This window comes from Gobio gobio (genome assembly GCF_949357685.1).
Source record: "Gobio gobio genome assembly, chromosome: 2".
Lineage (NCBI taxonomy): Eukaryota > Metazoa > Chordata > Actinopteri > Cypriniformes > Gobionidae > Gobio > Gobio gobio.
In genome coordinates this window covers 55,358,317-55,384,194 of record NC_137098.1, presented here as the reverse complement: position 1 = coordinate 55,384,194, position 25,878 = coordinate 55,358,317, and the positions used below count along the sequence as shown (strand labels likewise).

The 25,878-nt window shown below is 36.9% G+C and overlaps 3 protein-coding genes across 5 annotated transcripts in view; 1 reads left to right on the top strand and 2 right to left on the bottom strand.

Moving 5' to 3' along the window:
• Window positions 1-3,869: 3,869 nt before the first annotated feature.
• Window positions 3,870-7,575, bottom strand: tlnrd1 (talin rod domain containing 1). Of its 3 annotated transcripts, XR_013815493.1 has the most exons (3): window positions 6,512-7,181; window positions 4,963-6,238; window positions 4,045-4,530 (listed from the first exon to the last, which is right to left on the bottom strand). XR_013815493.1 is itself a non-coding variant. In XM_079803312.1 (2 exons), exon 2 carries the CDS (start codon window positions 6,088-6,090, stop codon window positions 5,026-5,028), a length of 1,065 nt encoding a protein of 354 aa, XP_079659438.1. In that variant the 5' UTR covers window positions 6,091-6,238; window positions 6,512-7,575; the 3' UTR covers window positions 3,995-5,025. The 3 variants fall into 3 exon arrangements, 1 of the variants encoding a protein (XP_079659438.1); XR_013815492.1 differs by having other exon boundaries at window positions 3,870-4,530; window positions 4,963-7,555; XM_079803312.1 differs by having other exon boundaries at window positions 3,995-6,238; window positions 6,512-7,575.
• A 1,929-nt stretch (window positions 7,576-9,504) lies between these two features.
• Window positions 9,505-15,928, top strand: mesd (mesoderm development LRP chaperone). Its single transcript, XM_079843013.1, has 3 exons — window positions 9,505-9,675; window positions 10,599-10,831; window positions 15,491-15,928. Exons 1-3 carry the CDS (start codon window positions 9,523-9,525, stop codon window positions 15,723-15,725), a joined length of 621 nt encoding a protein of 206 aa, XP_079699139.1. The 5' UTR covers window positions 9,505-9,522; the 3' UTR covers window positions 15,726-15,928.
• An 8,195-nt stretch (window positions 15,929-24,123) lies between these two features.
• Window positions 24,124-25,878, bottom strand: part of cemip (cell migration inducing hyaluronidase 1) — a gene marked incomplete at its 5' end in the record, with an annotated part of 78,934 nt that continues 77,179 nt past the window's right edge. The window contains 1 exon segment of the mRNA XM_079803938.1: window positions 24,124-25,456. Within this exon segment, the coding sequence (XP_079660064.1) occupies window positions 25,329-25,456 (128 nt within the window). The 3' untranslated portion in view covers window positions 24,124-25,328.

Here is a 25,878-nt window from a genome sequence, read left to right as displayed (position 1 = left end):
TCTTCTTGAAGGCAGCATATTATGCTCCAAAATCTCTATGTACTTTTCAGCATTAATGGTGCCTTCACAGAAGTGCAAGTTACCTTTGCCAAGGGCACTGACACAACCCTATACCATGACAGACCCTGGCTTTTGGACTTGTTGCTGGTAACAGTCTGGATGATCCTTTTCTTCTTTGGTCCGGAGCACACGGCGTCCATTCCTCCCAAATAAAATACCTGAAATACTGATTCATCTGACCACAGTACACGTTTCCACTGTGTGATGGTCCATCCCAGATGCCTCCGAGCCCAGAGAAGTCGACGGCGCTTCTGGACACTGTTAACATAGGGCTTCCTTTTGGCACAGTACAGTTTCAACTGGCATTTGTGGATGTAATTACGTATTGTGGTACTTGACAAAGGTTTGCCAAAGTAGTCCTGAGCCCATGTGGTGATATCGCTTATAGATGAATGACGATTCTTGATGCAGTGCCGCCTGAGGGATCGGAGATCACGGTTGTTCAGTTTAGGCTTGCGCCCTTGTCCTTTACGCACTGAAATTCCTCCAGATTCCTTGAATCATTTAATTATGTTATGCACTGTTGAATGTGAAATATCCAAATCTCTTCCTATCTTTCTTTGAGGAACATTGTTTTTAAACATTTCAATAATTTTCTCACGTATTTGTTGGAAAACTGGCGATCCTCTGCCCATCTTTGCTCCTAAAGGATTAGACCTTTCTTGGATGCTGCTTTTGTACCAAATCATAATTACAATCACCTGTTGACATCACCTGTTTCAAATCACATCATTATTTAACCATTTTACCTCATTACTAGCCCTACATTGCTCCTGTCCCAACTTTTTTTGAAATGTGTTGCAGGTCTGAATGACAGGAAAGGATGCATATTTACAAATGACATGAAGTTGACAAGACAAAACATGAAATATTTTGTGTTCATATTGTCTGCAATGAAATACAAGTCAAAGTAAATTTAGAAAACACTTCTTTTTTCTTTTTTTTTGCGTTTTCCATACTGTCCCAACTTTTTCTGATTTGGGGTTGTAGTTTGTTTGTTAAAGCGGCCTATTCAAATTGATGGAAGCAATGTTTGAATGGAAATTTTATAAGTAATTTATTTTTATCTGATTTTTTTTGAGTTTGCATAGAGGATATGATAGAGAAAGGGCAACAAAATAAAATGTGTAGATTATAAATTCACCTCAAACGTCGTTCTAGGCCTTCAATAACTGAGGCAGCATGTTAGACGGCAATGTCTGCCATTTGATAAGGTTTTCCATAAATTATGAGCTCAGTGTCTTTTTACTCTCACCACGTGCATCTTATTGGGTCTCAGATGAGTAACAAGGTGTTAATGCCATCAGAAATGTTTTGGCAGATTAGCCCCATATCCACAGTATCCATCAAAACTTGCCAAATGTCTGAGTTTGTATTAATGAATTTGAACAAAGCCCACATTTTTGCTGATTTTTGACCTTTTGTGCTACAGTCATGAATAATACCCTTACATCTATTCATTTAGCAAACGTTTCTATTCAAAGCAACGCAAATCATGGCATTTTTAGAAGTGGTGTGTTATAACTTTTCAGCGAGTTTTACCTGGCACCACTTTCATCTTCTAGTGCATTGTGTATTTATTTACATTGGCAATCATGACTTTGTCTACAAATTATACAATCTCTAAGAGAAAAACCTAAACATGTCAATCACATTTCATTTTAGATGTTAACATTCCAGACATCCCTTTCTCCCACATTATCAGTACGTCTCCCTGCTTTTGAGGGTGAGGTGTTTACACTGATAATAACGAATCTGAAACAGGATACTGGGTGACTGGGGGAGAAGACAGACCCTCACAGCACAAGACGGGAACCGCTTGCATAATAGGACAGGGAAAAGCTTACACTTCTCTCCTTTTAGCAGGAAATGGGCGAAACCTGGGGTGAAATTATTTCTCCGACATTTTGTGCAGTGAAGGAAGTGTCTCCTGATAGAAGAGGTGATTTGGCTTCCTGTTGTGCGCCAACTGTTTTTTTTTCTTTCACTTTTTCAACCCAGGAAAATGTATATATATATATATATATATATATATATATATATATATATATATATATATATATATATATATATATATATATATATATATATATATATATATAGTCAAACTAAAATGTATTCAGACACCAGATATACTTTTTAGTAGTGGGTGCAGGACCCTATAGTTTAGGGTGACCATATTTTGATTACCGAAAACCAGGAATCTCGGCCCGGCAATGAGATGCTCAAATGATACTCTACGTTTACTCAAAGATTCCTTATTAATTTCAGTACATTTAAAGTATGCCTCCTCTGTATGGATAAAATTTATTTTTATATTAGGGCCAGGACAGGACTTGAAAACAGGACATGTCCTGGGAAAACAGGACGTTTGGTCACCCTACTGTAGTTAATTTATGTAAGTGAGGATAGCAAAATAAAGTTAACTGCGACATATTATACCCAAACATTCTTCATACAGTGGACTACCAGTAAAATTTATAAAAATTTGGGACCAAATTTATTCAGACATTTTGACCTGACCATGTTTTGCTTAAGTGTTTTTTCTTTAATTGCTAATGCGCCCTTTTACACCACAGACTGAACAAAATGAAGCATTGCTTGGTAATTGGTTGACCTAAATTGGTATTATCTAATTGTGCACTTAAATTTAACAGCTGATTGGTTGATTGTAATCCATTACATTCCTTTCTATCAAAGTTATCTCACATTATTAAGATGAATTTGTTCCGACACAGTTTAACTCTGAGTTCATATTTTTGTCATATTTTATTACCATTTTTTAAATTATAGCGTATAAACTGTGATAATGTGAGAAAATGTTGAAGGTGTCTGAATAAATCTTGGTTTGACTGTGTATATGTAATATATATATATATATATATATATATATATATATATATATATATATATATATATATATATATATATATATATATATATATATATATATATATATATATATATATATATATATATATATATATAATATATACTGTATATACTGTATATAATGCATAGATATTTTAATGAAAAAAGCCCAAATTATCATACATTTAAATACGTTTCTTTAGTATTTTACAATTTCAGAAACATGAATTATATTTTACTTAGTGCTGTCAAATTGATTTATTGCATCTGACATAAAAGTTAGTTTATATAAACTTATACAAATGTTTGGTGCGGTTAATCACGATTAATTGATTTTTCTGTCCTACTATATAAATACTATATGTAATAAAATTATGCATGATTTACTATTTAAATCATATAAAATGTATGCTTTGCATTATTTTCATAAAAATAAAGCAAAAATTCACGGAAGATGTAGATGAACAAAGTGGCATTATAAGAAGATCAGAATTCTTCAAGAAAAATATAAATTACAATTTTTTTCTTTAGATTTTTGGGTATTATATAACAAGGATATTGACACATTTAGTGAGATTTACTGTAACGCAGATCGTTGTATTTATAGGCTTTAAAAACCAAAAAGAAAGATTTTCCTATTGCCCTAGAGAAATGAAATAAAAAGCGCTAGTGAGTCTTGCATTAATGGACTAATCAATGGCTTTCCATGTACAGGAAATGTGTGGGATAAACGGATACACATAAGATGTGGGGCGGCAGAGATAAACATTCCAGACTTCAAACACACAGATGAAGGTAGCAGGAGGCTTATCAAGAGCTATGATAACAAAAGGAACACATCAGGAACTAGTCAAGGTAGCTTTAGCGTAAAGGAGCTCTTCAAAGGCACCAGGATCATTAGGTTTAACTTCACCAATCCACCTGTATAGAATTTTTTTAAATCAAATGCTTTACTAAATATTAATTTCTTTCACTAAAAAAGTGCTAGGATGCATCATTCATGATAAACCACATTCAATTGCTCATTTTGACAGTGAAAAGGTTCTGCCTCTTTCATAGATTTAAAATAATAAAGTATTTTAATCTTTAGACTGAGATGTCACACGATAAGTTATGAGAAACAACATTTTTAATTACTTGAAATAAATACTCCAGTACATGCATGATAAAAAATGAGGGGGTGGGCAAGGGGGGGGGGGGGAGAAAAAAAAACAGCACATTAAAATATAATTGTAAGTCTTGTAAATAGTGTAAAACCTATGGCACACACTCACAGCAGCTTTAACTCATTATAAATTCACACATGGAATACGAACAATATGATGCTGATGATTTCTACAGATCTCAATGACATCCATTCAGCTAAACACTGAGGTAAAGACTTTCAGTTTCATTTTAAGGCTTCTGTTGTAACGGCCGCTTTTGGCCATATTCTCAACCGACAGAGGATTTGCTGAAAAGTTGTCAGTTTTAGTAAAAGCTACTCTTTTTTTCCACAATCACATCCAGTATGAGAAAAACCTATAAATGTGACCTTGAGTAAAGCCGACTGCCATGAAAAGTTAATTTAGATGAACACTACATTTATTCATATTAGGGCTGGGCGATATAGCTAAAAACCTTGATATTTTTTCAAATTTTGTCCCCCGTGAAAGACTTCTGGACAGAACCTTTAGTCACAAAGTACATACAAATTGTTTACTGCAAAAATCAACACTAGTTTGTTTATTTACTGATTTATATGAACCTCTTATTTACATCATGCTTACAGTTATAATGAAAGGATTCGTGAGCATGTAGAACACAATATGAAAATTTGAGTGGATTCCCTCCGATTGGTCATTGTGTCCGCCGCTCAACAGACATGATTGGCTACAATGCTCAACGCTGTTAAACATGCTGCAATTAGAAACATTTGATGCCGTTTACAGAGCACTCGCACACATATGCATGATGTTTGAAGGTAAACTTAATTAACATTAAAAGATAATATTGCCAATATTCAATGTATCACCCAGCCCTAACTCATACTATGTGGGGTTAAACCTGATTCGATTCTTTGGTACTTCAAAAATATCGTGCCGGGGAGGAGTTTTAATTCACAGAATGAGAGTTAACTGGCGGTAAAGTTCTAGGTGAGGATCGTTCCCTTAGTGCCTGAGACAGGAGTGTGCATCCGTCCGAGACGGCGCATGCAGAGTTACGCAGCCGCTCCCGGTAGACGGGCATCTGGGAGCTGCTCTCGGGATGCTGGGAAATATCCCTGAGGCCCTGGGTCAGGAGCACGCAGGCCGACACCACGCTCATGGCGCCGCCCAGAACGGCCGTCTGCACCCCCTTGCCCTCGGGGGTGATGGTGGCGGCTTTGCCGAGGAACTGCGGCTCTGTGGCGAAACCCACCAGGGCGTGCACGGCCTGCACGAGCGGGCCGCTGAAGAGGACGCAGCGGTTGCGGGTCAGCTCGCTGGGGCAGGCCTTCAGCTCACGCATGCACGCCAACAGAGCCGTGGCGCTCGTGCTCATGCACTTGACGCTAGCTTTGAACTGCTCCTTGGCGAACTTGTCCTTGGATTTATCACTGGCCAGAGAGGAGGCGTCCGTGAGCGTGGTGAGGTTCTTCAGGATGTTCTGCGACACCTCCAGGAGCAGCTGCGGCGTCAGGTCGGCCAGCGCTGTCAGGCGTAGAACGTTGCACGTCTGCTCCACTTCGTGGCGGCAGCGGGTGACTTTGTAGCGGTCCACCAGGCCGGGAACGGCAGCCTGTGAGCCCGGGATCTCCACGGCCGCCAAGTACGCGGCGTGCGCCGAATACTCCGTCAGCGAGACCACCAGGTCCCCCATCTCCATCAGTCGGTCCCCGACCTCCACAAACTTCCCCATGTTGAGCTGGCTCTGAATGTCATGAACAATAATGGACAACTCCTTGGTTCGGGCGATCAAGGTGTCGCGACATTTCTCGAACGTCTCTGCTATGGGCAGGCCGTCGGAGTTCACCACCGGCCGGGTCTCGCTGGACAGCAGGAGCAGGTCCGCCACCAGCTGCATTTTGCTCTTGCATGCGTCACAGATGGATGAAAGTCTTTTCCTTTGTTGCAAGCTGCCGCTAAGGATGTTGGTAGAAACCTCACTATCTGATTTCCCAGAGCCACTACTAGCCATAGTAGTGTGGTCGCTCTAATGTTCAAAATAAAGACCGCAACACACGTTCTCTTGTGTGAACATGTGATTTATGTCATTTTCTTCAGTAAAGAAAGATTTCCACACCTTCTCACGGAGAGTGAAACTGGCCAAAGTCTTCTATAATGTCCTTCAGAAAAAAAGAAGAAAAAAAAAAGTCCACTCGGCTTCTTTGCGTACACACAGGACACTTTGATAGCTCAAAATAATATGAAACTTCACTCAATGAATAAGGGAAGTACTTTAGAAAAATATTCTTATAATACAAAAAGCGGGCAAAATAGGCTGGTGAGAGCTATAATTATTACACATCCCTTCAATTGAAAAACTCTGAATTGCCCAATGTTTAAATAATCAGATTTTAGGTGTGCATAATGAAAAATAAAATAAAATTCACAACTACCTCGGTTAAGGTAGGCTACAGTCTGATCAGTTTCACAGGTTGTCACTGTTGCTCCAACAATGCAAACAAACCAAAAAAACTAAATCTTTTAAAAGGCTACTGCAGTGCCATGTACGAGAAGATGCCCAGATGAAGGCAAAGTGCAGGTTGACTTCCAGAATCTGTCATTTCAGGTTTTCCTCGTGTCATGCAAATCAAATGCATTTAAATACATGTCCTGCAATATGATGATGATGCTGATGATGATGATATAATGACCGTCTTGCTGACCCTCCGTCCGAAGCGCGAGACGCGCGGGCGCCCCGCCGCCACTCCACCATCATCCCACGAGACATCGAAAACTCATAAAACGTTCCCGAACGACTTTCAGCCGTTTCTTTTTCGTACACAATCCAAGTTCTGTGGGAAAACTCAGTTCCTTATGCATATCTATTGTCCATACGCCCTCTCCAGCAGAAACACAACGGTTGTCCAGAGGCAGATAGTTTCGCTTTTGCTTGCCATTGTTTTAAGGCTCAGCTTAATGTTTTAATGCGGTTTCCGCGACAATAACGAACTTAGTTCGCTAGTGAGACTCTCGCGCGTCGGTTGTAGTCTCCCGCTACATCTTGCGTATCAGGAAGCGGCGGGAGGGTGTGGCTGAATAGCCTGTTAGCTTCCCTCAAACTCCGACACTTTTATACACTCCACAACCATTATTCCTGGTCAGAGTGACGAAACTCCTCCTTTTAATCCAGCAGGCGCTCAACCGATACGCTTATTTTTCTGAGGCAACGTTAGTCGCGCGAGAAGTCGTGTTCATTCCTCACCAGTCATCGTTTCCCGAGGCCCCGATGTGAGACTGAGCTACCGGTCTGAGGGCAAAAGTTACACCCAAAGAGAAATTCCAGAGAAGTTCCTTGTGTTGCCCTTTTTGTTTGTTTGGTTTTTCCTGTTTCTGGTGTTTCGCCCCCACAGTTTGCGCTTCCCTGTAAATCCAACAGGTCTCTCGCATGTGGGGTATTTACTACTTTCACAATGTTCGCTTTCAGAGCGGCATAGAGTGGATTATTTTTTCGTTTAGCGGAAACGCCTGGTGTATTATTATACTTTTGTATTTTAAACGTCGTTCTTCTGAACTGAAAGGTTTATTTTTTGATTTTCTTGAATTGATCTGCCGTCTCATTTTTGTGTTGTTTGAAGTATATTTCATCTTAATATAATGTTTTAATTATAATAGTCTTCATATATGTATTGGGGTGTGCTGTGTAAATTGTTTATTTATCTATTATTAAGGTGTATCTTTAATGTGTGTAGGTTTGGACCTCCTCTGGCATTTGAAACTTTTTTGACAACAAATTCTATTTTTCTGTTTCTGTTATTATTTGATTGGCTTTTATTCATTCTTGTTTGTGTTGTACTGTAGGTGTTCAGCTGTAAGTGTAGGCCATATATTTGTAGCGCCGGGTCTTTAAAACGCTAATGTAAATAATAATAAACCAAAAAATAAACTACCCTACCGCGCTGTTAAAACTACCAGATCGGCCTCAAAACAGCTGATTTATCTTGGGAAGGGAAATCGGATTCACCGCTGCAAAACGATGACGTAAATGCAGTAGAGCACTTTTCATTAGACAAAAAGAGTGTGAAGGAGCCAATGAGAAACTACAGGGTGGGGTTGCTGCGCTGAAAACCCTCCTCTCTGGACATGGGAAGGGCTTTCGTCAAGTTAGAGAACTATGGGTCATATGTGATTATCTAAATATTGCATTATGAGGACTCACAAGCATACGCAGGCATATTCGCAAATACACTTTAACCCTTGACATTACTTTCTACAAACAATGTGTTCCTCTACTCAATGGGCCACTTTCAAACAGCAGATGTTCTTCATATTCAATGTATATCCCTGATGTACACCTTGTTTGGTCTGCTTCCTTATTAAATTCCACAATAATACAGCTACTGGATTGCACAAAGCATTTGTATGAAGTGTGTAAGATCTGAACTGGGGGCTGAGGCTGTGAACACTGCATGTCAGTTGTACAGCTGCACGGGGCACTGTGCCATTGGGTGGGGTGTCCTGAGAGGAAACAGTTCCGATTCTGTTGAATGAGCCGCACACTTCATTTGAGGCCCATGACAAGCACTTTAGAGACCCAGCCTGTGAAGTGCAGAGCTGAAAAAGCCTGAAATGTGAATTATTTTGATGCCTCTTTTCTTTTAACTTTAACATTATACATGCACTTCCATTCAAATGCAAATATTGAACATTATATAATAATGCATACAAAAAAAAACAAAAGTAAAAAAAGAGAAACAAAAAAAGAATTAAATCTTTTAGGGGGTCATATAAAATCAAAATAATTATGTTGGGTATAAAAATATAAAATAATAAATACTCAAACTTATACACTTATTATTCAAAAAGTCGCTTTGCTACAGTCAACAAAACCGTAAATTTGGGTTTTTACTTGTAAACTTGCATTTATGAATGTGAAATATGGTCAAAATATAGGCCTAAGTAAATGATTTAAATAAGAGTACTTTCATTTCATCTTCAGAATAATCAGTGAAGCATAACAGTCTTGTAATAAGGCTACTGACTGTATTTCCCTAAATGCTAATTCATTGTGGATAATATAAAACAGCTTAAAATAGAGTTAGTGAATGTCATTATTTTATCATATAATAATGTAAATCTAATAAGATATGCCCTGGAACGGTGAAGGTGAAAAGGTTTTTAAATGTATATATTTAAATATAAATGTGATTATTATTTTATCTCATTATGTACTTATTGACTTTGTCTATATTTTGTCTTTGGTCCCCATACAATTTTTTCGTTTTACACATTGTTACTTAAGTATTTAATTTGCATGTACATGATTGTATTTTGTGTTATATTCTCCTTGCAACAAATAAATGAGGGGGGAAAAAACCCAGGCACGTGATCAGGCAAACACGCCCTCTTCCTGTAGCCTATGACTAGCGGAAGGATTTCACCCAATCAGCGAGCTCCAGGTTTAAAGATGGCGTCTCCCGTCAGTAGCAGGACTGTATCAACATTGCTTTTTCTCGTATTATTCATATCGGTTCATTGTACAGAAACTAAACAAAAGAAGAAGAAAGACATAAGGGATTATAATGACGCGGATATGGCCAGACTGCTGGAGGAGTGGGAGGTATGAACGAACTCATCCACCCTTCTGCAGTCTTTCAGTCATGTGCCTCTTACAATAAAATACCATGGTAACCGCCAAAATACCATCGTTTAGTCATTTAGTTTATTTTTATTCGCCTGTATTGAATGTCAACTCGACACTTTTGTCGAAGTACTGCTACATTTGTATTAACAATAACTGTCATAACTAGTTTTTTGACGTAAACTATTAGCATGGAATTATCTCACAATTTTCTTATTTTTTATGCATTTTCTCTTTCTTTGTACAAACACGATTAATATATATATATATACATTTGTATGTATATTGCATAAGAGTGTTTCAGATAGATAGAGACGGTCAGACACGTGTGTGAATGAAAAAGGAATGTGATTGGTGGATATATTGCAAAGTTTAGCAGATTCACACATTTTATAGGTACACTCCTTGAGTCAAAGGTTGCCTTTGAAAGAACATGGTTCACAGAATTTAGCAAGGTAGTGTCACAATCATTAACAATGTATGAAAGTATACAAAATATCATGCAAAGGTTAAAGATGAAAGATACAATATTTCCTGCATATATTTGCATTCAGAATCTACACTGGACCATGCATTTAAAATGTGAAAATAATTAATATAAGTAAACATAAAATATTTAGAGTTTAAAGTTATAAATGTGTAATGTTTTTTTTATCTTATCCATATTATATTAATAAAGCTTTAAAGTATAAATATAAAATATTGAATGCTTCAAGGTCGAAAATAAAATGTCATTCTAATATCATCACATTTTCCCTTCTTGCTTGACATTTCAATTAGTTGAAATATTGTATTGCCTAATTTGTATTGCCCACTCCCAGCCCTAACTTCAATTTTTGGTATTTTAAAAAGATATTTTCTTTCTTCAGTGTTTCTCATTGACATCTTTTCGTTTATGACAGAAAGATGATGACATCGAAGAGGGCGATTTACCGGAGCACAAAAGGTCTCCTCCACCCATCGACTTCTCTAAAATAGATGCGTCCAAACCAGAGGAGCTCTTAAAGATGTCCAAGAAGGGAAAGACCTTGATGGTGTTTGCCTCCGTGTCAGGAAACCCGACAGAGAAGGAGACAGAAGAGATCACCAGCCTGTGGCAGGGAAGCCTCTTCAATGCCAACTTTGATATTCAGAGGTAACAACTAGGGCTGAATTTTTTGACTGAATGGCGATATACAGAGTATATACACACTATATTGCCAAAAGTATTGGGACACCCCTCCAAATCATCGAATTCAGTTCCAATCACTTCCACGGCCACAGGTGTATAAAGTCAAGCACCTCGGCATGCAGACGCTTCTACAATCATTTGTGAAAGAATGGGTCTCTCTCAGGAGCTCAGTGAATTCAAGCGTGGTACTGTGATGGGTTGCAACCTTTGCAATAAGTCCATTCGTGAAATGTCCTCACTACTAAATATTCCACAGTCAACTGTTTTATAACAAAGTGGAAGTAATTGGGAACAACAGCACATATACTAAAAAATCTTCCCACATTACTCCAATTCTACGCAGACTCCACTGGCTACCCGTTTACTTCCGTATTCAAAACAAGATACTCCTCCTTACGTTCAAAGCACTTCATAGTCTTGCCTCCCTGTATATTTCTGATCTCCTTCATTCCTACTTCCCAACACGCACACTTAGATCTTTTGAGACCGGTTTGTTGTTTATTCCTCGGCACAAACTTTCTTTGGTTCAAAAATTCCCATAAACACACTCCTAAAACTTGTGGAAAGCCTTCCCAGAGGAGTTGAAGCTGTTATAGCTTCAAAGGGTGGGTCAACTCCATATTAAATGCTTCGGATTAATAATGGGATGTCATTAAAGTTCATGTGCATGTAAAGGCAGACGTCACAAAACTTTTGGCAATATAGTGAATCTCTGTATTTTCTACTTTTTTTCTATTTGGATGAAAAAAAGCCCCAATTTTTTTTGTTATTTCACATCTTGGCCAATGTTCTATACAGAGCCCTTAAAGGGATGGGAGGAACAATTATTTGGCAATGCTTTTGCATTCTCTTGCAAATGTTTTGCGTTCCCCCAGAAACTTTGTGTTCACTTGCAAAGAACACAACAGTTTTGCGATGTCACCATGTCACCTAAGGGGCTCTGTAGTTCTACAAACAATGTTAATATTGAAGGCTAAGAAAACAAATATAGTCAATGTAACTTATGCTATATATTATGTGCAAAAAAAGGGTTAAAATCATATTACATTCTAACATTGTAACAACATTACAATTAACCTTAAAGGAACACGCCGACTTTTTGGGATTTTAGCTTATTCACCGTATCCCAGAGAGTTAGGGCGTTTTCACACTTGAAAGTCTGCGCCAAGGTCCTTTTCACTTTTCATAATCAATGTAGCCTAGATGAAATGTAAAAATAACATTATAATATTAAAAATAAACAGGAACTTCCTGTAAATGGTCTGAAAGTACGAACCATACAGAAAATGCTTTCACACTAAAAAACGAACCGAACCTTTGTTCAGTTTGATCCGGAGATTTAGTCTGTTTGGTCGGGAGCGTGGTACGGGGGAGGTTTCACACCTGTAATTTTGATTCGGACCAAACTGAAAAGTCAGAAAATCCAGACCAAACAAGGTAGGTGTGAAAGCGCCCTTAGATAAGTCCATACATACCATTCTCATCTCCGTGTGTGCCATAACTCTGTCTGACGCACCCACCGCTAGCCTAGCTTAGCACAAAGACTGGAGGTAAACGGCTCCAGCTAGCCTCTCTGCATTATTTTGTCACTTATTGAGCAGTAGGCTAGCTGGAGCCGTTTAACTCCCGTCTTTGTGCTAAGCTAGGCTAGCGGTGGGTGCGTCAGACAAAGTTATGGCACGCACGGAGATGAGAATGGTATGTATGGACTTATCTAACTCTGGGGGATACGGTGAATAAGCTAAAGTCCCAAAAAGTCTGGGTTTTCCTTTAAATGAACCCTAAATTAAAATAAAAAATAAGTGAAAACAAAAGCACAGACTAAATGTTAACTGTTAAGAGGAACGCATTCAATAGTCACTTTACAGTTACTGCTATCATAGAAATACACTTTAAAATTGTACATATGGCACATTTAATATCCAACAACAAATATTTTAGCAGTATGTATATTTTAGTCAGGATTGTGGCACTCGCCCACAAAAACATCATATTCATTGTTAGGCGCTTGATTTTTAATCTTTGAAATGATTACGATTTGCAATGCCGAAAAGTTGCTGTGTGGCATTCTGCACCTCTAATAAGTAAAAAAAAAAAAAAAAAACTGATCTAAAGTTTCATACCGCTGAATAAACACATGGAGCGGTTCGTCAGTTCCAAAAGCCAATATGTCCATTACAATTAAACATTTGCACTACGTGATGATGTATTATTGTTAAGATTAAAAAAAAGAGATTTCATTAATTGCAATGGCAAAAGTTTGTTTAACAAAAACACCAATAAAGTCATACTTGTCAGGGGACTCGAACTGCGTCAAAAAGCAGTCTTAACTTATCGTTAAAGCAGTTTTTCACAATGAGCGACAGAATGCATGTGGTTACTGATGTAGAAAACATTCAAATGTCGTCTTTATTTAATTATGGGAAGGGCTGGGCTTATGTTTGTGCTTCAAGCTTAAGCTGATATAGTCACATTACATGACACCTGAATTACATTTTCTCGTCAAAATGCATGCTGCTCCCCCAAATATTACATGACATAATTTAGCCTACTTCAAAAATCACCTTTTGATAAAGACGGTTGCTATAAAAAAAAATAATAATAATAAAAAAAACTTTGCTACTGTCAGTAATTTGAAGGCAGTTTGAATAATATTGTGACACTGACGTCAACTCCAAATTTGCTTTGTAAAATGTAAATGCTGAACTAGGAATTAATTTGTGCATGACTGTACTAACAAGAAAAACTAATAAATAAACAAATAAAGCTACATGCATGCAAGACAACAGAGAACTGACGAATGTCTAAACTTGATCTAAACCCCTGTCATAGATGCCAAACTGCTCATCATATAACTGGATTTTAGGCTTTTGATAAATGTTTGTTAAATGTGGGACTGCGGTAAATTAATTTTTGACATTAGACGCATTTCATGTTTAAAATCTAGCCCAAACAAACGTCCACATAAATAAATGCTTTGCATTGCACACGGCATATTCAGAAAAATATCTATTTCATAGCAAAGACAAGTTTTATGATAATTTTAAAGGTGCAGTGTGTAATATTTATGATGATCTATTGACAGAAATGCAATATAAAATACATAACTATGTTTTCAGTGGTGTATACATAAAGACCTTACATAATGAACCGTTATGTTTTTATTAACTTAGAATGAGCCATTTCTATCTCCATACACCATACATCACTTACAGTGACGTCGCTATTTTGCGCCGTCATGTTTCTACAGTAGCCCTAAACGGCAAACTGCTCTACAGAGCGTTAGCTACTCTTTGCTGTCTCAGAAGACGACATCTTTGTCCTGTGTCGGCCACCGTAGCTTCTCTATGTGCTTCGAAAGGGAGGGGTGAGCGGTGGCAATTCGCAACCTCAATGCTAGATGCCTCTAAAATGTACATAGTGCACCTTTAAAATGTTAAATGTATGTAATACATATTCTCAATCCAATAAATTCAGGAACACTGAATTAACGTCTTCATCGAAAGTGTAATATTGTGTGTATTATTGTGTAATATTTGGGGGAGCATATGTATTTTGACGAGAAAAACGCATTAAACAGCACAAGTGTCTGTCAGAGCATCTGATATATACGGAAACTATATTATGAGTTATTCTGAAGTCCTTAATATCAAGCATTGCCTCATCCTATATCGTTTATAAATTTATATCGATATCTCGTACAAACTCGATATACCGTCCAGCCCTAGTATCAACCGTATTCCTATGCAGAATTTTAAGTGTAAATTTATACAGTGTTCATTTTAAATGTTTCTTCAGGGTGTCCAAGTGGTGCAACAACAGACAATATCAAAGCAATTATATTACAGTTTCATATCTGTGTGACTTCAGGTGTAGATATTTCATCTATTTCAGTAAATTAAACATTTTCATTCCAGAATGTAAGGTAGAGCTAATTCATTGGCAACTCGACCAAACATTTTCCTAAATCATTTGGGTGCATCAGGTAATAAGCATGCAGTGCAACAATATAAAGTAATAACAAACAAGTAAATAAATAGATACAAATGAACTGGGCAGCGGGCAAAATCACTTGCCAGGATATGCTCTCGATGGCCAGTCCGAGCCTGCCTCGACGTCCATGCAGTATAGAACAGTTAGCCCCCCTGTGCTAGTGGTACAGCCCACAGCACAAATTGCAAGACAGAAAAAAGGACAATAGAAAATTCAGGTTAGATTTAATTTGTTCAAATGATAATTTCTGAAGTCACAATGTAGCAAAAGTACAAATTTAAGGAGGAGAGAAAATTGTAATTATCCATTGATGACATAACCGAAGAAAAAAAAATGAAAGGAACATTTGGTTTAATTTTTTTGCATTTGCACTGTATGGTGTGAAATTTTAACTGTAAGCGTGACATAGACCATTATAGGAGTTTTTTTTTTTTTTTCAAAGATCTCATATTTGTGGAAACCCATATGTTGTTATGCTAGAAACAACTGAAGTATTTAACAAAGATGCATTTTGTAGATTTGAATCGATTTATTTAAAATCTCTCCTAACTAGCTTTCTCTTTCTCTTGAAATGCTCTTTGGCGCTCTGTGACCAATCACTGAAGTTACTTTTTGGATTATTCTCATCAGATTTGTGGTGGGATCCAACCGTGTCATCTTCATGTTGCGTGACGGGAGCTACGCCTGGGAGGTTAAAGACTTCCTGGTCGCTCAGGACCGCTGTGAGGATGTGACCGTGGAAGGACAGGTGTACCCTGGGAAGGCTGCCAAGAAAGATGCCAAGGGTAATGAGCAAAACGAGACCAAGAAGAAAGGAGACAAGAAAGCAGCCAACCGAGCAAATAAAAGCAGGCAAGAGCTTTGATACACAAGCCTCAAAGACACAACGTCTTAATGGGTCTGAAGAAGCATTTCTCGAACAGGTGTTACCAGCATACTTTGAGGCACAGGTCACTAACGGTTGACTACAGTCGAATCCGCTGTAGTTTCAATTTCTTTGATTTGTTTTACAATCACTCACCTCATTTTTTCACAGTCTGAATCAAAGAATAAACCATTTTATAATTACATGCTGGGCATTGCATTGATTATTTACAGTTCTATCATGACAAATCTCAAGATATTTAGCATGGAAATGGAAATGACCATGCGGAATAGATCTGCTACGCCGCTGCTGAATTGCTACTGCTGTTGATTATTGCTGTTGTAGATTATTGCTGCTACTGCAGAGCAAGTACAGTAATTTGCTACTGCCAATTTATACGCCGATATGCTGCTGTGAGTTTGTAAGACATACTGCTGCTGCACAAATAGCCTATATCATTTACTCATAGCAGATCTATACAGGTTAGGGATGCACCGATAGGATTTTTTGGGGGACGATACCGATTTTAACGAACAATGTTTGGCCGATTCCGATAACGATATTTGTCACTTGCCCTTTTATTTTACATTTTGTCACTAAAATAGAGTGTTTTGATCATATTTTCAATCGGCAAAGTAAAAAAAAAACATACATTAACTTATAGCATACTAGCTAGTTTATTGCTGCATTATCAAATAATTTCTAATGAACATTGACTGGATCCATTTATCATTCAGCAGGCCAACATAAATACAACAGAACAATATACATATGAAATAAACAGTGCTATTTAAGTAGGTTTAATGTTAAATAACACTGCATATTCTTCACTTTATAAATTAACTGCATATATTATTATTACATTGAGACGTAGCTCTTCTGTACAACATGAATCCTGTCACAATTACTTTGTTAAACTGAACTTTTATTTTGTCGGTTACCGTGAAGAGCTTCGAGTTCATGTGTGTGTTAATGATATGACGATAGATTTTGTCAAATGAAACGTTAAAATGCTCATGAAGTATGAGGTAAATGAATCCGCACATCTGCTCCATTCATTCACACAGAAACATGCAGGATTCATATTTAAACAGTCTTTTTGCGGCTTAATACTCACAGGCACTAGTATATATCGCTATTTGATTTGTGTACTGACGTTTTATTTATTCATCAAAACTTTGTGAAATTCCGTGGCATTCCACTGCAGTAAATTCCGTTTTTATAACTGGATTCCGTCTGCGTTGTCCGCATAGGGGAAATTAATCCTTATGAAAGTTAGCCTACAAGTTATTTAGTCAAGAGTAGTGAGCAACTTTTTTTGGTTTTGGTCTTTTGTTGTTTGATTAACATTAAAGAGCACCTATCATGGAATTTTGAAATTTACCTTTCATGTAGTGTGTAACATATATCTAAGTGAACAAAAACATCCTGTGATAGCTTGAAATATGACAGTGCACCGTATATATAGTTATTTTCTTTCAAAAGTAAGAGTCGACTCGGAGTCATTTTTAAGAATCGTTAGAAGACCGAAGCTTTCTCTGACTAGATGACGTCAACTTGTCAAGTTATTTGAATACGATACGCCCACTTATTGCTTCAAGACGCCAGTGAAAACTAGAAAACATCATGGCCACGAGACGCTGTGTTCTGAAGTGCGACTCAAAAGCAAACTTTTTTCATCTGCCCAAGGATGAGCATTTGAAGACTGGAAGACATTTGAAGTGGCTTGAAGACAAACCATACATCGTCGCGATTGAGTGTTTATTATTAGTCGTCAAATGTATGTTTCGCGATCTCAGGAAGCTTTTATTATGGACTTTTATTATGGCACATGGTTCTTCTTCGTCTGTCTGTACCATATATGGACTACATGTGCACAGAGCGCCCTCCGGCTGCCAGTATGAATTGAAAACAACACATAAGAGACACAATCGCTCATGATTAGGCTATTTCTGCCCATTTTGAGGAAGTATTTAATAAAAAATACTCCTCTGTTTAGAAATTTGACACAGACATATGAGAATCTATCAATATGTCTCCTCATCTGCACACTTTTGAACTAAAAGCCCTGAGGGATGTTGATTTGTCGCGAGTCTTCGTGAGGAGTTTTTTTATGAATGAGATCAGCTGAGGCTCATATTACAATCAAACAGTACCGACGCGGTTTTCATATTCATAACTCCTGACACATTAACAAATTACTGTCATTATAAGACTTTGATGGGCGTTCCGTTTCCGAGAATATCTGCACAGACTCTACCAATCACAACTGACTGGGTCATCGGACCAATCACCGCAGATTAGCGTCACGTAAAGGCGGGGTTTTGAAAAGTGAATCACTAAAGGAATCATTTGAGAATCGCTGTCAAAACAGGTAAAAATAAATGCATATTATAAGAAAACTAAAGTCTTTTTTGTCATTGCATGCATGCAAAACTGTTGTTGGGGACTTCTAAAACAATATTTGGAACATTTTAAATGCCATGATAGGTGCTCTTTAAAACACAGACAGCAGCGCAGCAGGAATATTCCATTATAATCTTGGATTATGCAGCAGACATTACACAGCTCAGTGCCTTCACGCAGTTCATTAATAAACCATTGGTTTCTTATATCGGCCTTTTTCATGCAATAGCCGATATGCCGATGGTTGTAAATTGATCAAAATTGATACATCGGTGCATCCCTAATACAGGTGGAGCTGGGGAAGCTGGAGGGTTTTAGAGGAACTATGAAAGCACACAGCAAACTGCTATAGTGAATGATAACCATCCATTTAAATGTTGAGCAGCAAGCTCATTGGCTGCAGATGCGACATGAACTAATCAGCTTGCGCCAAGTAGTAAAAGCGGTAAATATCGTCAGCTTGCGTTAGCCTGCGCCATCTAGAATTTCATGACAGAACTAGGAATTGTGTTGGGGAAAGTTATTTTTAAAAGTAATGCATTACATTATAGTTTTACTCCCTAATATTATTTTACTAATTACAGTTTTTTTTTTTAAGTAATGCGTTACGTTACTTCTGTGTTACTTTTTCTCACCTTGGCTGGGCTTGCTTGATTGTTTTTTAATAATAAAAAAAAAAAGTTCTTTTTTTGACAAATATAAAGGCCCTTTCTCACCAAAAGTCTGTACAGTAGAGGGCGCAGCTCAAACAAACCTCTCAGCTTTGCTGCCATTCTGGATTGCAGAAGAATAGGCAAAGGAAAAGAAAGAACACTCTTTTGCAAAAAAAAAAAAAAAACAATAAACGTGATGTTTAACTAAAGTAATTTTTGCTTATTCGTATGGTTGAATTGGATCTTCAAAGATTAGAAGCGTAGACATTGGTTAATAAAGTAAGATTAAATACATAAATTATATTTGTATTATTTAGCATATTTATTGCAGGTTTGCATTATAGTTTGCATTTCACAGTTTTAATTCACTTTGAGGAATACTGAATCTGTTTTTGTGCAAGTGAGATGAGTAAATGCCTGCTCACATTTAGTCTAGACCTACAATAATGTTCACACACAACGTCTCTGCACTTACTCCCGATTTCACTCAACATGGGGACAGGAAAGCTGTGAGGCAATAAATGGGAAAACAAAGTAACTTGCTTTACTAAAAAGTAACTCAGATATTGTTGTAATTCTTTACTAGTTACTTGATAAATAATCTGATTTAGTAGCTTGCGTTACTTAGTTTACCATGGGTGTCAGACCATGTTCCTGTTCACATTTTCAAATACGGAAAAAGTGATGCGCTTAAAGCCTAAAACAGTTTTTTGGTTCCCTAAACCCATCAGTCTAGACAAAAACATTTCTTTACTGGCTGCTTACAGTTTCTTAAATTCTATTATTTCTGTCTTGGCTCAGCAGCAATAGAGAATATGACTCATCTGATATATCTCAAGGTTTACATAACAGCTTGCTGAAGGATGTTGAAATGCATCTGGAGGATGTGGCAAAAACGAACTGATCTGGAATCAGTCAAACTGCTTCTGGCAAAGAAAATGAATTTAGCAGCGGCAGAGTCATTGCCCCAGTTTGAAAGAGAGCAACATTAGGCGCTAATAGAGTAATCGATCATTCGTTCCCTTCTGAAGCACCATATGCCACGATACCCGGGAAAACGCAAGTGCACCTTGTGGAAAGCTGTGATCTTTTCAACACTTTACTGAATGATAAATGTGATCTAATTGAAATAAAAAATGTTTTTTTTTTGGTGCAATCATCCATTATGGCAGACTAATGGAGGGCCCTAATGCGAAATCCATGACTTTCCATACGAAAAGTTTCTTTATGAACAAACAGATTTTTACTTACGATTTACATACAAACTTGTTACAAGCTTTTGTATCCTGTCGTCGTCTTCCAGAAGAAACCATAATAGTATTTAATCTGCATTTGTTTGATTGTGATGATGTTGAAGTTATAATTGCATTTTTATTATTGGGTAGCTTATAGGGTAATGTAGGACACTTTTTGCAATTCTGAATTTTGTTGCATATTTCCACATGAAGCCAAAATAATATATCAACACCTTCTATCATTATGAAATCTACATATCTCCAAAATGTTATCTTATAGAGGATAGTTTTCATATATTGTACTCCAAGGGAAAATGGCACCTAGATTTGTGTCCCTTGTGCTAAATCATTTAAGAATTTATGGATTTTCTAATCTGAGACAGTTACCTCTTAAATCTCGGACACTTTTTTGTCTTAGAAATAGTTTTATATAATAATATATAATTTTTTTAAATAATATTATAATAGTGTTATATAAAGCAGAAAACATTGATGATAAGATAAACTCATTATTTAACTCAATTCAGTTCAAGTTTACTTATCATCCAATAGTGTCAATAATATTGCTGAATAGCTACACTGTAAAATCCAACAGTGATTCTAACTAACACTTATGAGTTAAAGGGTTCACCCAAAAATGAAAATAATGTCATTTATTACTCGCCCTCATGCCGTTCCACACCCGTAAGACCTTTGTTCATCTTCGGAACACAAATGAAGATATTTTTGTTGAAATCCGAAGGCGAGGCCTTCATAGGCAGCAATCGAATTTACGTTCTCAAGATTCATTAATGTACTAAAAACATATTTAAATCAGTTCATGTGAGTACAGTGGTTCAATATTAATATTATAAAGCGACAAGAATATTTTTGATGCGCCAAAAAAAACTAAATAACGACTTGTATAGTGATAACCGATTTCAAAACACTGCTTCATGAAGCTCCGGAGTGTATCGAATCAGCGAGTCGTTTCATGATTCAGATCGCGTGTCAAACCGCCAAACTGCTGAAATCACGTGACTTTGGTGCTCCAAACCACTGAATCGACTCGCTGATTCGATACGCTCCGAAGCTTCATACAGCAGTTTTTTTAAATCGGTTATCACTATATAAGTCGTTATTTCGTTTTTTTGGGTGCACCAAAAATATTATCGCCGCTTTATAATATCAATATTGAACCACTGTACTCACATGGACTGATTTAAATATGTTTTTAGTACATTAATGGATCTTGAGAGTGTAAATTGCTTTGCTCTCTATGGAGGCCTCACTGAGGCTTCAGATTTCAACAAAAATATCTTAATTTGTGTTCCGAAGATGAACGGAGGTCTTACGGGTGTGGAACGGCATGAGGCTGAGTAATAAATTACATTATTTTCATTTTTTGGGTGAACTAACCCTTTAACTTTACTTCATGTCTTAACTTAATTGTAAAAATCTAGTAATCTGTACTATTCACATACTATGCATTGTTTACTCAGAAAACCCAAGTTAAGATTAATGGATTGATTTGAGTGCCATTTTGTCAACCAAAAAAAAAGAAGATTCTCACCATTATGGTGATCAGTGTTCACGTTGGTTGGGCACTTGGAACATTCATAATATTATAATTATCTTCCTATTGATGCAGCGATGCAACAATAAATCACAGTTATTTGGTTTCAAAGGAAGACAAGTAATAAATAGGTTGCTTTTAAAAGTTGACCTAGCTTCTGACTGAATAATTAACTATATTAATTAATCGGTATGCATGCTTTTTTTGAGTAAGTCTAAATAATTAGATTTTACAGTGTAGTTAACTAATTTCTAAGCTAGCTAATTGGCTAATCATGAGAATATTTGAATCCTGATCTGAAAACAAATAATAATTCTGCATTATAAGCCCAAAACTTTAACAAAAAATGCATGTATAACATAATGTATATGACCACCTTTTCTAAAGTGGGACGACAAAAATAGCTTCAAACGCACATTTCAAACACATTTTCACAATATTTGTTGTGAAATACATCACAAACATAAATCGAAAACATTTTAGAACATTGTGTTATTCATAAGATATTTATTTCCTTAACATTAATTTAGTCTAAATCCTGTCATTATCATTTGAGAGGACTTCACAAGAATTGCTTCTTGTTTGAAAATTTTCCCGCCCATGACATCGCTTCTGCAAAGTCGCATGATTTCAATCCCTTGACACCTCTACTTGAATTCAACACCATATTCACTTTAATGCTGTAAAAAAATAAAAAATAAAAAAAAAATAAAAAAAGATACATGCTCTGGAGCTTAGGTGTCATTATATTAGTCAGTGTCCCACATTACACTAATTCAAAGCCACAAACCAAACAAAAGCAGACAAATCCAGTGATCAATTCTTCCTTAAACATGCTATTAATAATACTATCAGGTGCCTTACTATGGTAACACTTTACAATAAGATTGTATTAGTTAACATGAACTAACCATGAACAACACCTCTGTTCAGCATTAGTTCATCTTTGTTAATGTTAGTTAATAAAAATCCAGCTGTTCATGGTTTGTTCATTTTAGTTTACAGTGCATTAACAAAATTGAATAAAGCATTAGTAAATGTCGAAATTAACAACAAAGATAAATAAATGCTTTAAAAGTGCAGTTCATTATTAGTTCATGTTAACAAATGGACCTTATTGTAAAGTGTTACCCTTACTATAATTTGGTTACTAGGAGACTGATGAAAAACCTACCCCCCCCCCCCCCCCATTTTTGCATGGCCAATTTGTGGACATGCCGTTTGAGATGACCAGCATTGTCAAAAACAAACCAAAACAAAACCGGTCCTGGATAACCTCATTCCCATCAACATTTGACAGCAGAGCATGACTGTTAAATCAGTGTCATCTATTTGTCATGTGAGAAAGGGAGCCGCATTGACCGCATTCTTAATGGCTTTGGACCCGACTGATGAGCTGCAATGAGGTCAAATAAGAAGAATTCCACAAAACACAGAACTCGCTGCCAGCAACCCATGATGACATTCAAGAAAGCCAATGTAGTTTTCTCATCTTTGAAGTAACGCTGACCATCGACCGCTTCAGCATGCTTTACTCCGCAAACAAGTCCAGACCATTGGTGTACATTCATGTATGTTCAGAATGCAGGACCCACCCTTGTCCGGTATGGCCTCCATGGTCATATTTCCACCATCTGCTGAAGAAAGTCTTCATGGTCCCACACCCCTAGAAGAAAACCCTAGATACATACCATCAATCAGCACGAGCTTGGTTTATAGTGTCAGCTGAGCTGGAGACACATTCCAGCATCACTTTGTGTATAGCAACATCTTAATGCAGGCGATTATATTATATGAGGGGAAAATCAAGTTTTTGACGTTGTTTACATGTCTATGTGGCTTTTAATAAGCTTTCAGACAAACCATGTGCAAATTCATAAGTCAACACTATTGCGCGGTTTGAAATCGCTGGTGTTGCTGACGTCACAAACCGCCTTGTAACCAATCACGTCAACGTGTGGCCGACTTTAGCATATCATTAACTGAGAAGAAGAGGAGTCTCAATAAGAGCCATTCCGGTATATTTTTCTGTTGATATGAAAAATTCTAAGTACATTTTGCAATATAGCGGGTGAATTATGCATTAGTGACTCATTGTAAGCTGTTTGATAATGTAGTCAAGCAAAATGCTAATCATATTAATTAGCGTTGTGTCCGGCGTTGTAAAGAGTGATACCTTTGTGCAACGTTTACTACAGTAACTTGAGTAAAAGTTGAGCGAGTGGATCTCTGAGCTGGTGTGAGTGAGTGGAGGCGGGGATAATTTGCATATTCATGCATTGCTGTTTTCCGCCAACTGGGAATCTGTGGTGTCAAAATACTATTGGGTAAATTGGCAACGTGCGGTATCGCACAGACCTAAACAAAAACAGACATTGCGACAAGTAGAAAAATTGACTGTAGCATTGTTTTTCAGAGAAACAAGTATGCGAACTTATATCTTCCATTTTTATGCTTCAGTACAGCCAAAAACTTACATCACCTTTAAATATGTAATTTTGGTGATCAAAGATGTGTTTTAAGGGCACACACAGCATCACTCCCAAGATGTGAGGAAAAAAGATTTATTTCTGTACAAAAGTCTTTACATTTTTTTTCTTATCTAAAGTAATACCTTTTTATTACTCGGAAATTATTCACATTTACATCACATCCATATACAACTTAAAGTTAATGTAATGTATATTTGAATTATACACTAAAGTGAAAATTGTACTTAAAGTTTTAGTTTTTACAGAGAGGACAGAATTACATTACAACTTAAAAGTCCCTTAAAAGATGTCCCTTCTGGATTTGTGTAATAGTGCCTGTACAATAAATAAGTATAAAATATATCTCTGTTATCAATCAGGATTTTTTTAAGAAACACACAAAACATACAAAAACACTAACAAATTACAATCTCCGAAAAAAGACCAGCTATTTCGGCAAAGGGACACTGTCGTACTTCTTGCCAAATGGAAGAAAAGCCAATTCATCACAGATTTGATCATTTTATGATAGACTGACATCTACTAATGCTCAGATTCAAATCCATTCTTGACTATTCGATTTAAAGGAACAGTTCACTGGAAAATGAGAATTCCGCCATATTTTTTTTCCGTCTCAAATATCTATGGATATTTTTGGGTTTCCATGGAAAAGTTTACATTTTTAATGCACACGAGAACCCGTGCCGCTTATCACATAAAAATATTGACTTCTTTTATAGTGCTTTTGAGCAAATTTTCGGTCAAAAATTCTTGTTTTTTTGTTCCATCGTACGACATGATGCATAAGTAAATGAGCGAAATTTTCATTTTTGCGTGACCTGTTCCATTTTTTGCTGGCTCTCTTGTTCGTCACAAACGAAACCAACTCTTGTGCGTGACAATTAAAATGAGGAAACCTCACAACATTTACAATCTGAAACATCTTTTTCTACATATTTAGAAAAAACATAGGTTGGAACGAAGGCAAACATCACCGAGAGGGACAAAAACAAGGAATGTTACGTTTGCGTTTAGTTTTTTTTCGTTCTTGTTTTTCTCCCGTTGAAACTCAAGTATAATCAACTGACGACACAATCCAAAAAAATCACGTTGTCAAATCCACGTTGTCACATATAATGGAATCGGCTTGGAGGGGTTACTAGGTAACATACACACATGCTCGGTTCTGATTGGTGGTTTAGGTTCAGTAGTCCTGGCGTGCGGGCGTAGCTGGCAGTGGTTCTACTGCGAGTCTGAGATGTCCTGCTGTGTGTCGCTGTTGTTCATAGCTTTACCATCTTAATCACAGGGATGGGCAGCACTTGATGGATTTTGGCTCGCTCTTCATCAACACTCATCCTCACCCAGTCTGGCCGGAAGGAGCCTTTGAAGCCCACAAAAGCAAGTTTATCTGGGGGAAAAACACATCAAAATTAGAGCTGTTGGACCTCATTTATGACAAACATTTTGGCCCGTTTGAGTTTTTGCTATGCACTAACATTTGCCAAACTGTGAAATTTGTCAAACACTTAATTATATGGTCTTTGATGTTGTGGTTATTTTAAAAAGGCATCTTAAAATATTTGATTCTGATTGGTAGTTGCAACATTTTACGGTCAAATATTGTTGTATAATGAGGCTATTACTGTATGATTGACTGTCATCCCTGGAAAAAGATATCCTACCGTTAAAAAGTTTGGGATAGGTACGATTTTTCAAATGTTTTTAAAAGAAGTCTTCAAAAACATGCTCACCAAGGCTGCACTTATTTGATCAAAAATACAATAAAACAGTAATATAGTGAAATATTATTACAATTTACTTAATAACTTT

What these genes read in the sequence shown, in the direction of transcription:
- tlnrd1 (XM_079803312.1), bottom strand. Translation starts at nt 6,090, where the DNA reads ATGGCTAGTAGTGGCTCTGGGAAATCAGATAGTGAGGTTTCTACCAAC.
- mesd (XM_079843013.1), top strand. Translation starts at nt 9,523, where the DNA reads ATGGCGTCTCCCGTCAGTAGCAGGACTGTATCAACATTGCTTTTTCTC. An exon ending in GACTGCTGGAGGAGTGGGAG is followed by an intron (nt 9,676 to 10,598) that starts GTATGAACGAAC and finishes CGTTTATGACAG; the next exon opens with AAAGATGATGACATCGAAGA. An exon ending in GCCAACTTTGATATTCAGAG is followed by an intron (nt 10,832 to 15,490) that starts GTAACAACTAGG and finishes TATTCTCATCAG; the next exon opens with ATTTGTGGTGGGATCCAACC.